Source organism: Acomys minous, assembly GCF_964271855.1.
Source record: "Acomys minous genome assembly, chromosome: 11".
Taxonomy (NCBI): Eukaryota; Metazoa; Chordata; class Mammalia; order Rodentia; family Muridae; genus Acomys; species Acomys minous.
The window spans coordinates 116942312-116958822 of record NC_140492.1 but is presented as its reverse complement, the minus strand read 5'-3'; the positions used below and the strand labels follow the sequence as shown (position 1 = coordinate 116958822).

The following is a 16511-nucleotide window of genomic DNA, read 5'->3' as shown; positions in this document are numbered from 1 at the left end:
TCAAAACTGGAAACAAGCCCCAACTGAATGCTTCCTGTATAAATTACCTCAGTCGTGGCCTCGCCACAGCAATGGATCCGTCGCTAAGACAGCTTGTTTGTACATCTTAGTTCTGATGTCCACATTTGTCGGAGCCCTGCGCGTGCCTAGCCTGGACCCATGCCTCCGCCCTCGGGCCCTGAACCCATTCACAGTGCAACCTCTAGCCAACTTTACCGCCCTCCTCGAGGTTTGAGGAGACTGTAAGTAGGGGCTCCTTCCTTCAGCACCATGATCCTTGTCTTAATACAATTGACATTTTTTTAAAAGGTTTACATGTCTTCATATAAATAATTTGTCTCCTTTCTTTTTTTCCTGTTTGTCTGCTTCTTAATGGAAGAGATTATAAAGAACCAAAATGATACAACTTCAAGATGAACTATTGAAAGCATTTTGTTTTGTTGTTTTGTTTTAATGGTTGTCTTTGGTAGAGTTTGTATTACAGTAACACAACACCACAACCAAAACACTAGTTGGAGAATGTGGTGGTTTGAATAAAAATGGCCCCGTCCCGGGAGGCCCATAAGGAGTGACACTATGGGGAGGTGTGGGAGGTGTGGCCTTGGTGACATAGTGTGGCTTTGTTGGACTTTGAGCTCTCAGAAGCTCAAGCCAGTTTGTTTCCTGCTGCCTATGGATCAAGATGTAGAACTCTCAGCTCCTTCTCCAGCACCACGTCTGCCTGCACGCCACCATGTTTCCTACCATGATGAAAATGGACTGAACCTCTAAAATATCAGCCAGCCCCAATTAAATGCTTTCCTTTACAAGAGTTACCATAGTCACACTGTATCATCACAGTAATGGACTATTGACTAAGACATGGGGAAAGAGTTTATTTGGCTTACACTTTCACACTGCTGTTCATTATTAAGGGAAGTCAGGAACAGGAATCAAACAGGGCAGGAACCTTGACACAGGAGCAGGTGCAGAAGTGTGGAAGAGTGCTATTGAGAAAATGCCTTACAACTGGAAAATCAGGAAGGAAAATCAACTGAGGATCCTTCCTCGCTAATAACTCGAGCTTGTGTCAAATGGACACACAAAACTATCCACTAAAACTATCAATTATCACTCACTAACTCATGGTAGTACAAAATAAAGATCCTACTATACTTGTTTATGTATTAGCAGGGGGCTTGTGCACGTGTGCTTTGGTGCACATCTGGAGGTCAGAAGAGAACTTGTAGACGTCGAAGCTGTCCTTCTACCTGTGGGTCCCAGGCGTCTAATTCAAATCACCATGGCTGGTGACAAGAATCTTTACCCCACTGAGCATCCTGCCAGCCCCGAAAATAAGATTCCACTTTTCAAAAAATGCCCTGAAGAAAGAAAATTCAATGCTTTAATAATTCCAGAGGTAAATGTAAATTTGTTAATTCCATGTTGTTGAAAGAAAGATTTATCATGTGCGGAACCCAGAGTTTAATCCACAATGTGGTAAACAATAAAAACTGAAAGAGAAGGAATGACAGTAAGACAGAAGTGCAGCATGATGTCACCAGGGTATTTCTTTTATTGTAGAAACAGAAGGGAAACAGACTCAACTGATTTAAGCACAAAGGGATTTGCTGGGTGATAAAAGCAAAAAACACCCCAAACCAAATAACCCAACTGAGAAATGGGGCTCAGAACTAAACAGAGAACTCTCAACAGAGGATTATCAAATGGCCGAGAAACACTTAAAGAAATGCTCAAAATCTTTAGTCATCAGAGAAATGCAAATCAAAATGACTTTCAGATTTCATCTGACTGTCAGGGTTGAAAGATAATATTCCAGCCTCATGGAGCTGTTTTAAAAAGTGCTGTTCAGTGATATTAGGGTCCTGCCTCGTTCTCCACCGTGGGACAAACACAGCGATGTCTCGGCTGCCAAGCTTCCAAAAATGTTCAACTGCAATGGCTATTCCCCGGCAGCTAAAGAACCTTTGCAGACCATGGGCCATGGCAACGTTACTCCCGTCTATAACAATGTGCTTCAGGTCTGCTCTCCCTAGTTCATCTTTAAATTCCAGCTTGTATGGTTTTTTGAGGCTATCTTGAAGTCTCTGAACCCCTGTAACTGAGGAACACCTGTAACCAAGTGAGAAGAGGGGTCATTTTCATAACTAAGGTCCCCCTATTCAATATAGGGGGCTTTATAACAGCCACAGTGTCTCCACCTTTTAAACCAAAAGCTAAACAAAAACAAAAAGTAAAAATACCCACTAATGCCAGGCATGATGTAGCACGCCTTTAATCTCAGCACTCAGGAGGCAGAGGCAGCTGAATCAAGGTGAGTTCAAGGCCAGCCTGGTCTAGAAGGCAAGTCCAGGACAGCCAAGGTTACACAGAGGAGCCCTGTCTCGAAAAATCCAGAAAAAAATCAACCAACCAACCAAACAAACAAACAAACAAAAAACCCCACTAATGTGAATTTCATGAAAACTATTTTTTAAAGGAACTTAAATTTCTATTTCTAAATAACCTCTTTTAAAGAAGAGGCCCCTCAATAAAAACCTCTTCCTTTAAAAACACTTAAAAGGCTTCAGCATTCTGTTAAAAATACGGGACCTAATGCCCCATATACTTTACAAATATAAAAATGATGAAAAACATATGGCTTACACCATATCATTGGTTTCAAACAACAAAATCTACCTTAAATCCAAGTCAATTTGTGATTTAAAAAACAAAATATAAAAATAAGACCAAAAAAACTATACAAAACTCCACCCTTAAAAAAAAGACAAACTTACTTTGACAATACTCATAGATAAAGATGACTATACCTCCCCACAAGTACAAATAAGTTTTTAAAAAATTTTTTTAAAGTTACAAAAACAACAATTACAACCTAAAAAAAATTACCCCCTACTAAACACAAAACAATCGTACTTACAAAAATAAAACAAAATAAAAAACAAACTATATAAAAATTTTACTAAAAAAGAAAACTAAATAAGATACTTTCTACCTCTGAGGGATCAAACATATTATTAAAACAACTTACATAAAAAAATACCAACACTCTCTACCAAAAACTAATCAAAGAGATTTAAAAAACAAAAACTACATAAAACTACATTAAAGTATTTATAAATAGCCCAGCAAATGGTAGGTCCAAAATATAGTCTACACACTGTAACTATATTAAAATAAATAAATAAATAATAAAATTTTCATACTTTTCTTATGGTCAACATTAATCGTGATTACACCAGGTTAAAAAAAAAATAACATTGAAAACATAAGTATAAATCAAAGTTTCACAAACATAAACTCCACCTTACAGTTAAAAAAACAAAAAACAAAATAAGAGGTAAATCTTCAGCCCAAAAATAAAAAGAGGGCATAAAAACAAAAAACAAAACCTTAAATCGTCTTGCCCCTAAATTTAACATCTTAACTTTTCCAAAAACAACACCAAAAAATACAAAGTTAGATCTTATAGTAAATAAAGATTATCTACTTTCTCTTTATGAAAAAATACAATTAATAAAAACAAGATGTAATAGACCACTACTTTCAACCACCTTTGGCCTTATAATAAGAAAAAGTTCAAATTATAAAATAAAAAAAAACACTTTAAAGTATTCCCAAAAATAATTGACTCTAATTTGCAAAAAAATAAAAATAAAAATTATACTTAGACCTTAAAAAAAAAAAGCTATACAGTTACCCAAAGGTCAATGGGTAGCTCAAATTTTGTTACTTCCCTATGTTCAACTGCCTAATCCAATTTTAAAACAAAACAAAAACATAAAAGGTTTTAAGCCCACTAAAATAGTGGCCTAAACTCAAAAAAAAATCACCAAACAAAAATCTCTTAAAAATCATAAAAATATTCAAAAATATTAAATTATATACAAAATAAAAATTCTTAAACAAATAAAATGCCTATTTAAATTAATCAATAACCCCTAACACAAAAAAATATAAACATTAAAACAATTTGTTAAAAGGCAATTAAATACAAAACATATTTAAAAAATCAAATAGTCCATAAAATATTCCTGTGTTTGTTATTTTAAAAAATCTAATAACTAAACATTTTTCTAAATTTTAAAACTATACATAATACAAGGGCTCTTCAACCTGGCCTCCTTTCTCCTGTACCTATTCCCAAAAACTATTGCATTCTTGTTATAGATCTAAAAGATTGTTTTTTCACTATTAAATTATATCCTAAAATTTCTCATACATTTACATTTAATATACTTTCAGTTAACTTTCAAAAATCTTATCAAAGACATCAATAGAAAGTTATGCATCAAAAAATAAAAAATAGTCCCATTCTTTGTCAAAAGCTTGTAAACCAAACATTAAAAACTCTTAAAAATAAATATAAAGACTTTTATTTTACATTATCTAGATAATATTCTTATAACAAAAAAACAAGATAAATCAACTAAATCCATCCTTAAAAATATAATTGAGTCCTTAATTCAATATATATTAGTTATTATCCCTAAGAAAATACAACATAATAGAACAACCACTTACTTTAAAAAAACTATAACAATTTTATTATGTCACAAAAGTTACAACTTATGTTTAATAAATTAAAAATACTTAATGATTTTTAAAAATTGTTTAAAAACATAAATTTAATCAAACTCTATTTTAAAATTACTACTAAACAATTACATCATTTGTTTAAAACTCTAAAAAAAAAAAAAAAATCCAAATCCAAGATCTCCCAGTTAACACAAAAAGCCTTACAACAACTAAAAGTAATAAAACAAAAAATACAAAATGCCAAGGTACAACAAGTTAATTATACTAAACCTTGGTCTCTTATTATATTAAAAACTAACTATATGTTGACTGCCTGCCTCTAACAAAATAAAATCTTTAAAAAACTATATTTACCTAATACACAAATAAAAATAGTTTCTTCCTATTCATTTATGGGTAACCAATTAATTATAAAAAATTAAAATATAAAAAGCTATTTTAAAAATACAAAAAATAATTATTCCTTATAATAAAAAACAATTAGATACTCTATTAAAAACATGTAACAATTAAAAATTACTCTATCATATTATATTGGTCAAATAAAATTTCATATGCTTCAAAATCCTGTATTAACGTTTGTGAAAACAGCAAACATTATTTTTCCTTCAAATATAACAAAAAAAATCTGGTAACAAAAGCCCTTTTAGTTTTTACTAATAGATCCTCAAATAAAGCTTCAACAATATATCTTTTAACCAACACCTAAAAAGGGCCAGATGCATTAATCATCTCAAAAAATATATGTATATACTTATATGTTTCCAGAAAATACAAAATCACCCAGGCTCAGGCTAGTCTGCTGTAAAGGAGTTCTTGGGCTCTCACTGAGCTTGGAAAGACAGGTCTTGGTGAGCTGCTGGGGTAGAGTGAGGCAGAGCCTGGCTCTGGGCTCTGGGGTGTCTGAGCTGTCATTTCCTTCCTGAGGGCTGGCCCAGCCCCAGGGGGCAGGGTGTGACTCTGTCTCCAAACTCAAGAAGAAACCCACGAAAATTATGTCGTTTATTTAAAAGCCAAAACAAGTCGCTGCTGCCGAATAGAAAAAGATAAACACGTCCAACAACAAGGAACCGGAGGCAAACCCTGCTGCGAGGACAGGAAGGCTCTCAGAAGGGTCAAGACTGTGGGAGTGGGGCACTGTGCAGGGCTGGAGACCCACGCTGCAGACTGGCCAGCAGGCCATGCGCCTTCCCCAGAAGCCATCCTCGGGCTGCTTGGCCATGGTGGGACCTGGCGCTGAGCAGAGGCCAGGCCCAGGGCCCTGCAGAAAAGGCACAGCAAAACCCAGACACCTCCACTGCTCTGGCTGTGGTGCCCTCCTCCCAGCTTGGCCCCTGGGGCCCTGCAAAGCCCTTGTCTTCAGCAAAGGGGAAGTGCACTGGCCAGGCAAAGGACACTGCAAAGCTTCCAAGCACAGCCCCACAGTTGCTGGCAGGCATGAGCAGGAAGAAAGTCAGTTCATCCCGATGTCTCTGTCCTGGCTCTGGGGCCTCTGCTTCCAAGGTGATATAGGGACATGCGAAGTGTCCCCTCTTTGGGGTGAGAGGCAGCTTGGGTTCTCCAGCCTGCCTGATCTTGACTTTCAGATCTCAGCCATCCTTAGCTGATGCAGGGGCAGGGGTGTGGTGTGGTGTGGTTTGTTTAGGAGAAGGGGACAGGGGTGAGGACAGAATCCAGGCAACAGAAGCCTGCTACTTTGTCCTCTTGAGTCAGGTTTGCCTGCACAAAATCCACACTTGATGGTGCGGCCTGACCTAGAGGCCGCTCATTTTGAAATGTCCAGTTCACTAGAATAGCGGCTCGGCACCGAGCAGGGCAGTGGCAGCAGTACGGAAGTCATTCCACTTTATTACTTCACAACATCACACTAGGGCCTGGACTGATGGCTCAGAGGTTAAGAGCACTGACTGCTCTTCCGGAGGTCCTGAGTTCAATTCCCACCAACCACATGGTGGCTCACACCCATGTATAAGTGGCCCCAATCTGCTGGGCTCAACATAACTTTCTCTCCTCTTTTTAAATGCTTTTTTCAAGCAAAGATAAAAACCTCACAAAAAAGTGCTACTAACTCCTCAACAAATGCTAAGCTAAGAGGGCGAGTAAGTAAAAGTCATAAAAAACTCTGAGTCCAAAAATTAAAAAATGTTCCTAACAGTATGAAGTCATATGTTAAAAGACAAAAAAGTTAAAACTTCAAAAAAAATGTTAACAAAATTATATTATTTTTATGTTAAATGTTTAAGAAAACCGAACGCAAACGTATCTTTTGCATATACCACAGTGAGCTATTGTGAAACTGTGACAGGAAATCCCCTGTCTATTTCTTATCCTCTGTCTGGCCTGGCAGAAGTCAACCTCTGTATCCTGTGTTCAGAAGCTCTGTTCTAACCTTTTTAAAGCTGAAAACAACTATTACCAAAAATCTATATCAATTTGAGTTTACACCTGACTGGCCTGAGCCAGCACTGCCTGCCTCTTTATATCCAAACTGTTCAGCAACATCTATAGTTCTAAGCTTTGTGAGACTGAATAAACAGTCACTGGGAGAGAAGAAGAAAAAGAAAAAGAAAGAAAAGCCTGGGATAAATATAAATAAATAAATAAATAAATAAATAAATAAATAAATATCTGGGAGTTGGTTGAAAGATTTTACAGCGGGCTGGTTGAGGCAGGCTCTGCCTCACTACTGTACCCAAGCTGCTAAGCAGACAGCGAGAGCCTGTGATATACCACCGTATAGCTACTCCCTGAGTGGTGTTTGACCCATGGAGCAAAATTTGTGGACTGTGAACATGAAAGAGGCTTCGGATGAAAACGATATAAATGAAAATATTACCAAGAATGTCCAAACTATCTTAACCATGCCTGATAAAATAATTGTACAAGTCGGAGAATTCCGTATACTAATACAGAGAAGAGGTGAGAGACCAGAGACCAAGGAAGTCCGAGGACAGCAAGGGCTTAGTGGGGACCCTATGGTACCTAAGGAAATTCAGGATCGAGATAAGCAGTCCATTGACCCTACAGTGCCACCTCTTAATGAAACTGAGGAACGGCGACCACCCCCACTAGCTTTCCCAGTCACCAGGGATTATATGGATCCCTCAGTTATAGGGGTTAAGAGATTTCAAGATAGCCTCAAAAAACCATACAAGCTGGAATTTAAAGATGAACTAGGGAGAGCAGACCTGAAGCACATTGTTATAGACGGGAGTAACGTTGCCATGGCCCATGGTCTGCAAAGGTTCTTTAGCTGCCGGGGAATAGCCATTGCAGTGGAACATTTTTGGAAGCTTGGCAGCCGAGACATCACTGTGTTTGTCCCACAGTGGAGAACGAGGTGGGACCCTAATACCACTGAACAGCACTTTTTAAAACAGCTCCATAAGGCTGGAATATTATCTTTCACCCCTGCCCGGACAGTCTTGGGGAAAAGAATCGCTTGTCATGATGACAGGTTCCTACTCCACTTAGCAGAGAGGACTGGGGGTGTGATTGTCACCAATGATAACTTCAGAGAGTTTGTGACCGAGTCAGCGTCCTGGAGAGAAATTATTACAAGAAGACTGCTTCAGTACACCTTCGTGGGGGACATATTTATGATTCCCGATGACCCTCTGGGAACAAACGGACCTCAGCTACAAGAATTTCTTCGAAAGGCAAGTTCTAAAAGTCTTGGGAAAAATCAAAGTGGCAGATGTTTCAATTGTGGTCATCAAGGCCATTTGAAAAAGGACTGTCGGCAAGGCTTTCCTAGACACAGTGGCGTGTCTATAGCTAATCCACAAAGAAGGCCCCAGCCTCCTGGAGTCTGCAGAAGGTGTGGCAAGGGCGGGCATTGGACTAGCCAGTGCAGATCCTCAAGAGACAGGCGAGGGAACCCTCTGCCCAGGGGGCCTCCCTGCCAAGGGGGCCGCTAGAGGGCCCCAACCTCCAATTCCCTTCTCTCATTTCCTGTCAGCTTAGGAGAAACTCATCCACAGAGCAATCGAAGGATGCAGTGCCTATTGTTAAACACAGCACTGCCAATCATTTGACTGTCTTAGAGTTCAAATTGTTCCTTTTGATTTAGACGAAAGGGCGGGTATAGATAGGAACAATAGCAAAACCAGGGTAGATTATTGAACCTGCGCTTATAGAACTTTGTATACAAAGGTACAAAATTAAGGTGATAATTGGTTACACTGGTATAGATGCTTTGCATAGTGATAGAAAATTAAGGTTATCTTTTGGTTTCAGCATACCGTGGACCAACTCATTTTAAGGTATTGTACCTTTGTCATCTTAAAACAGCAATGTGAAGTTCTAGTCTTTTTGAAAGCTACCATCACAAACTATTTAGGGTAATAAGGAAATGCAAACTAATAGTCCATCAAATTTGTGGTTTTGTCAGATACTAGTTTTCTAAATTTTTTTTAGATTTGTTTTTTTCCAGACAAGTTTTCTCTGTGTAGCCTGGGCTGTCCTGCACTCACTCTGTAGACCAGCCTGGCCTCGAACCCACAGAGATCCACTTGCCTCTGCCTCCGGAGTGCTGGGATTAAAGGCGTGTACCACCATGCCTGGCACCAGTATTCTCAGTTCATCAATCAGTATTTAGCTTGAAACTAGTAATTCAGATACATTAGAAATAGATAGATGGTTTTCAAAGGGGCAGGGGCCGGAGTGGGGGAGAGATGTTCCAGGATATTTGATCCCATTGTGATCCCTGAGATTGTGAACTGTAAAAATCTAAATTTATCCCAATGTAACCCCTGAGATTGTGAACTGTAAATGAAAGGCTTTCTCGGCCTAAGTCTGGGAACACGACCCAGACAAGCCTGGGAACTTGACTCAGAAAAGAATTTGTTCCCAGAGTCAGATCGACCAACTTTGGTAAACAATTCTCAGAAAAACCCATCTGGAAATTCCCTAAATTCCCCCAACACCCTTCCTTGCCAAGAATAGCCTGCCCAGACCTATGACCCCTGCAGTAGCCAATAACATTTAAACAAGTACCCCTAGCAACTGCCAAGAGCCAATCCTCACACGGGGCACTCAGCCCTTCCTAACCTTGCAGTTTTAACTCGGGGTGACTCCGCCTCTCGAGTGCTGAGGTTCCCTGACGCGTCAGCAATAAACCTTGTGCTTTTGCATCAACGCTGTGGAACTCGAGTGGTCTCTCGCGACGACCCCCCACCCGAGTGGACTCTAGGGTCCAACATAAAAACCTGTATTTGTCCTAATGTGGCCCCTGAGATTGTGACTGTAACAACCTGTATTTATCCTAATGTAACCCCTGACATTGTGACTGTAAAAACCTGTATTTATCCCAATGTAACCCATGAGTTGTGAGGTATAAAAACCTGTCTTTGATCCCATTGTGATCCCTGAGAGTGTGAACTGTAAAAACCCATTTTTTGCATGTCCTGGGTGAGCCCTGACACACACCTGTATTCCAAGAGCTATCTGTACAGAGAATTTAATAAAGTGAACCCTAAGTCAAGAGGCAGAGCAAGAAACCAGCTGACAGGGATTCCTTTGAGTTGAGGGGTATTTAAGACAGCTGCAGAAGTAGAAGGGCTCTTTACCTGTTAGCTTTTAGCTCTCTGCCTCTCTGAGCCAGCAGGATTTTACCCCAGCATCTGCCTCTGGAGTCTTTATTGGTAAAATCAAATAACTGGGGTTTTTCACTCAAAATTACACTTTCTTTCTTTCTTTCTTTCTTTCTTTTCTTTCTTTCTTCTTTCTCTTTTTCAAAGAATACCAGAGATAAACGGAAGGTGAGCTATAAGACAGATGACATGATGCTAGGAGGAGTGTAAAATAATTACAATTTATTTACTTATATTATCTATACGAGTGCTTCATTTACCTGTAGTTGGCTTATATGAGAGAAGAGGATATCAGATCACTTAGTAGAGAGTTATGAGCCCCCATGTGGTTGCTAGGCATTTTACTCAGGATTTGGAGAAGAGCAGACAGTCCTCCTAACCACTGAACCATCTCTGCAGACAAATTTTCTTTCCCTTTACAGTCGATCGCTTTTATTGCATTACAGTATATTTTACTTACTCTTTCTCTTTGTATCTCATTGCATTTCATCTTATTATTTTTGCAAGGCTGTTTTATTTTATTTCCTTATTTTATATAATTTCATTATCACATTTCTCTTCACTTTCTGTCACTCGCTACAACATGGAATCAACCTCTTATCATGGTTTCATGACCTATCTGTTTATTTCAAACATTGTGTCATTTTTAGCATCACTTTATTTAATTTCATTATGTCTTTTCATTTCATTTGTGTACATTTCATTGTATTAGAGTGGATGACAGTTTCTGCCAGTACACTGTATGTTACACTCTATTTCAATTCATTTCCTTTGGTTTTGTTTTGTTTTGGCTTAGTTTTGGGGTTTTTTATTATAAAAAAATCTAAGATGAAATACAATGCGGGAGATAATGAAAGCAAATATAATGTACTGCAATGAAATGTAATTAAAAACTAAAATGATGAGGGCTGGAGAGATGGCTCAGAGGTTAAGAGCACTGCCTGCTCCTCGGAAGGTCTTGAGTTCGTTTCCCAGCAACCACATGGTGGCTCACAGCCATCTATGATGAGATCTGGTGCCCTCTTCTGGCCTGCAGGTGTACATGCATGAAGAGCGCTGTATACATAATAAATTTAAAAAGAAAAAGGAAATAATATTTTTTAAAAGATAATTGGTTACATAATAAAAATCTAAAAAGTAAAAAAGAAAAAACAAATGAGAAGAGGGATCATTTTCATAACCAAGACCCCCCTCTTCAAAATACCTTTGTAACAGCCACAGTGCCTCCACCTTTTAAACCAAAACCTAAACCAAAACAAAAAGTAAAAATACCCACTAATGTAAAATTCATGAAAACGATTAAAAACAAACAAAACAAAAAAAGAACTTAAATTTCTACCTCCCAATAACCTCTCTTAAAGAAAAGGCCCCTCAATAAAAACCTCTTCCTTTAAAAACACTTAAACGGCTTCAGTATTCTGTAAAAAATTTGGGACCTAATGCCCCACATACTTTAAAAATTATAAAAGTGATGAAAAACATATGGCTAACACCATATCATTGGTTTCAAACAACAAAATCTACCCTAAATCCAAGTCAATTTGTGATTTAAAAAGCAAAATATAAGAATAAGACAAAAAAAAAACTATACAAACTGCTACCCTTTAAAAAAAAGACAAACTTACTTTAACAATACTCGTAGATAAAGATGACTATGCCTCCCCACAAGGGGTACAAATAAGTTTAAATTTTTTTAAGTTATAAAAACAACAATTACAACCAAAAAAAAAAAAAAAACCCCTAATAAAAACAAAACAACTGTACTTACAAAAACAAAAACCAAAGAAATGTACAAAAATTTTATAGCCAAACTAAAAAAAAAAAAAAAACAAAACAGTAAATAAGATACTTCCTACCTCTGAGGGATCAAACATATTATTAAAACAACTTACATTAAAATATAACAATACTCTCTACCAAAAACTAATCAAACCAAGTAAAAAAACAAAAACTATATAAAATTACATTAAAGTATATATAAATGCCCCAGCCAACGGTAGGTCCAAAATATAACCTACACACTGTAACTATATATATATAAATATTTTTCATGCCTTCAAAACTTTAAAAAAGGTAACAAATAAAAAAATTTCATTCTTTTTTTTTAATGGTCAACAGGGTCACATTAATCATGATTACACCAGGAAAAAAAAAATCCTCCTATACAATAAACAAGCCTCCAGAGTTATGTCCTCAGTGTAAAAAACAAAACAAACAAAAAAAAACATTAAAAACATAACTACAAATCAAAGTTTCACAAAGATAAACTCCCCTTACAGTTAAAAAACAAAAACAAAAAACAAAAACAAAATAAGGGGTAAACTCTCAGCCCAAAAACAAAAAGAGGGCATAAAAAAAAATAATAATAACTTAAATCCCCTTGCCCCTAAATTTAACATCTTAATTTTCCCAAAAATAACACCAAAAAACACAAAGTTAGATCTTACAGTAAATAAAGATTATCTACTTTCTCTTTACAAAAAAATACAATTAATAAAAGCAAGATATAATAGATCACTACCTTCAAACACCTTTGGCCTTATAATAAGAAAACATTCAAATTATTTAAAAAAAAAACAAAACCTTAAAAGTACTCCCAAAAATAATTAACTCTAATTTCCAAAAATAAAAAAAAAAATTATAATTACAAAATTTTTAAAAACTATACAGTTGCACAGAGATCAATGGGTAACTCAAATTCTGTTACTTCCCTATGTTCAACTGCCTAATCCAATTTTAAAACAAACATTTTAAGTCCAGGCCTAAACTCAAAAAATAACCAAACAAAAACTTCTAATAACCATAAAAATATTCAAAAAATATTAAATTATATGCAAATAAAATTTCATAAATAAATAAAAAGCTTATTTAAATTAATCAATAACCCCTAATACACAAAAAATACAGACATTACAACAGTTTGTGAAAAAGCAATTAAATACAAAACATATTAAAAATTCAAATAGTCCATAAAATACTCCTGTGTTTGTTGTTAAAAAATCAAAAAAAATTTACAAAATTTTAAAACTATAAATAAAACTATACATGATATGAGGTTTCTTCAATGTGGTCTCCTTTCTCCTGTAACTATTCCCAGAAAATATTACATTATTGTTACAAATCCAAAAGATTGGTTTTTTACTGTTAAATTACTTCCTAAAAATTCTCATAAATTTACATTTAACACACCTTCAGTTAACTTTCAAAAACCTTATCCAAGATATCGTTAAAAAGTTTTTCCTCAAAAAAATAAAAAGTACTCTATGAAACAATTGCATAATTTGTTTAAAACTCTAAAAAAACAGTCCAAATCCAAGATCTCCCAAATAGTTAACACAAAACGCCTTACAACAACTAAAACTAATAAAACGAAAATTACAAAATGCCAAAGTACAACAAATTAATTATACAAAACCTTGATCTCTTATTATATTAAAAACTAACTATATGGCCACTGCCTGCCTCTAACAAAATAAAATCTTAAAATAAATATATTTACCTCATACACAAATAAAAATAGTTTCTTCGTATCCATATATGTGTAACCAGTTAATTATAAAAAAGGGCCAGATGCCTTAATCACCTCAGAAAAAGATAAACTTATATGCTTCCACAAAATACACAATCACCCATCTAAATCCCAGACCAGCCAATCCAACCTTTCAATCAAAAACCTTTTGTCAAAAAAAAAAATCAAAATCAATATTACAGATTTAAAAATGAGATATTTTCATATATATTTTTCTACATGTATGCTCACTACTTGTATAGATCCTTCTTTAAACATATCGTATTCTGTCATGATGTTTTTTTAAAAAACAAAATATGTTATACTACCAATAAATCTTTTAAAAGATCCATGATTTTTTGTAGAGTTGTAGAATACAACTCTACAAACTTTTTAAAAGGTCATTAAACTCATTAAGCCTAAAAATTTTCTTACACTTCTCATGTTAAGGATTAATACTGTAATAATTATTCTTACAACTTTTACAACTGTTACATTAACTTCAAAACTACAAACTACTCATTTTGTTAGTAACTGAAAGAAAAATGTTTCCCAGGCCCTCACTAAACAACAAATTATAAATAAAAAGTTAAAAACAAAGATTAATACTCTAAAAGATATAGTTTTAACACTCAAAAATAAAAAATAAAAAATATCAAGATTCGGTTATCTACCGGATAGCATACAAACTTTAAGTATGTATATGTTACATCTCTTCCTTATAATAAAACTATGTTAAAATCTTACTAAAAATCATTTATTAAAAATTTAAAAAAATAATCATCTTACCCAAAATATACAAACTCTTCAAACACAAAATTAAAAAAAAAAAAAAACACCTAACTAAATCATTACAAACAAAACTTGCCAACTTAAATCCTAACAATTAACTACATTAATTAATTTCTATCGAGGTCCTCACTAGGGTAGTGTTTCTTTTCATGTATCCAGTTGTATCAGTTCTATGTGCCAGAGAACAGAAAACAGCAAAAAATTTCATTAGATATACCTTGTCTATTTAAGACTTTCCCTCTGAGCGCCCTGGCACAGTACATCTCTTTGTATCCGAGTGTTGAACGAGTTCTGTTCTAAACTTTTTGAGACTACAAGCCACGATTACCGAAAAACCTGCCTCTTTGTACCCAAAAACTGAGCTCTGAGATACTGCAAAAACTAAAAACGGTTTAAGAAAACCGAACGCAAACGTATCTTTTGCATATACCACAGTGAGCTATTGTGAAACCGTGACAGGAAATCCCCTATTTCTTATCCTCTGTCTGGCCTGGCAGAAGTCAACCTCTGTATCCTGTGTTCAGAAGTTCTGTTCTAACCTTTTTAAAGCTGAAAACAACTATTACCAAAAATCTATATCAATTTGAGTTTACACCTGACTGGCCTGAGCCAGCACTGCCTGCCTCTTTATATCCAAACTGTTCAGCGACATCTATAGTTCTAAGCTTTGTGAGACTGAATAAACAGTCACTGGGAGAGAAGAAGAAAAAGAAAAAGAAAGAAAAGCCTGGGATAAATATAAATAAATAAATAAATATCTGAGTTGGTTGAAAGATTTTACAGCGGGCTGGTTGAGGCAGGCTCTGCCTCACTACTGTACCCAAGCTGCTAAGCAGACAGCGAGAGCCTGTGATATACCACCGTATAGCTACTCCCTGAGTGGTGTTTGACCCATGGAGCGAAATTTGTGGACTGTGAACATGAAAGAGGCTTCGGATGAAAACGATATAAATGAAAATATTACCAAGAATGTCCAAACTATCTTAACCATGCCTGATAAAATAATTGTACAAGTCGGAGAATTCCGTATACTAATACAGAGAAGAGGTGAGAGACCAGAGACCAAGGAAGTCCGAGGACAGCAAGGGCTTAATGGGGACCCTATGGTACCTAAGGAAATTCAGGATCGAGATAAGCAATCCATTGACCCTACAGTGCCACCTCTTAATGAAACTGAGGAACGGCGACCACCCCCACTAGCTTTCCCAGTCACCAGGGATTATATGGATCCCTCAGATATAGGGGTTCAGAGATTTCAAGATAGCCTCAAAAAACCATACAAGCTGGAATTTAAAGATGAACTAGGGAGAGCAGACCTGAAGCACATTGTTATAGACGGGAGTAACGTTGCCATGGCCCATGGTCTGCAAAGGTTCTTTAGCTGCCGGGGAATAGCCATTGCAGTGGAACATTTTTGGAAGCTTGGCAGCCGAGACATCACTGTGTTTGTCCCACAGTGGAGAACGAGGTGGGACCCTAATATCACAGAACAGCACTTTTTAAAACAGCTCCATGAGGCTGGAATATTATCTTTCACCCCTGCCCGGACAGTCTTGGGGAAAAGAATCGCTTCTCATGATGACAGGTTCCTACTCCACTTAGCAGAGAGGACTGGGGGTGTGATTGTCACCAATGATAACTTCAGAGAGTTTGTGACTGAGTCAGCGTCCTGGAGAGAAATTATTACAAGAAGACTGCTTCAGTACACCTTCGTGGGGGACATATTTATGGTTCCCGATGACCCTCTGGGAACAAACGGACCTCAGCTACAAGAATTTCTTCGAAAGGCAAGTTCTAAAAGTCTTGGGAAAAATCAAAGTGGCAGATGTTTCAATTGTGGTCATCAAGGCCATTTGAAAAAGGACTGTCGGCAAGGCTTTCCTAGACACAGTGGCGTGTCTATAGCTAATCCACAAAGAAGGCCCCAGCCTCCTGGAGTCTGCAGAAGGTGTGGCAAGGGCGGGCATTGGACTAGCCAGTGCAGATCCTCAAGAGACAGGCGAGGGAACCCTCTGCCCAGGGGGCCTCCCTGCCAAGGGGGCCGCTAGAGGGCCCCAACCTCCAATTCCCTTCTCTCA

The 16511-nt window shown here is 36.7% G+C and overlaps 1 protein-coding gene and 1 long non-coding RNA gene across 2 annotated transcripts in view; both read right to left on the bottom strand.

The window, feature by feature from the left end:
* The window catches only part of LOC311608301 (uncharacterized protein), a 67367-nt gene extending 52250 nt beyond the window's left edge, over positions 1-15117 (bottom strand). Inside the window, exons 1-3 of the mRNA XM_084800701.1 lie at positions 14651-15117; positions 11338-11378; positions 10110-10306 (exon numbers count right to left, since the gene is read on the bottom strand). Coding sequence (XP_084656827.1) covers positions 10110-10306; positions 11338-11378; positions 14651-14696 — 284 coding nt within the window. The 5' untranslated portion in view covers positions 14697-15117. The remainder of the gene's footprint in view (positions 1-10109; positions 10307-11337; positions 11379-14650) is intronic.
* Positions 1538-7015, bottom strand: LOC311608306. Its single transcript, XR_014782904.1, has 2 exons — positions 5323-7015; positions 1538-2101 (listed from the first exon to the last, which is right to left on the bottom strand). It is a non-coding gene; the product is annotated as an uncharacterized lncRNA (long non-coding RNA).
* Positions 15118-16511: the final 1394 nt, after the last annotated feature.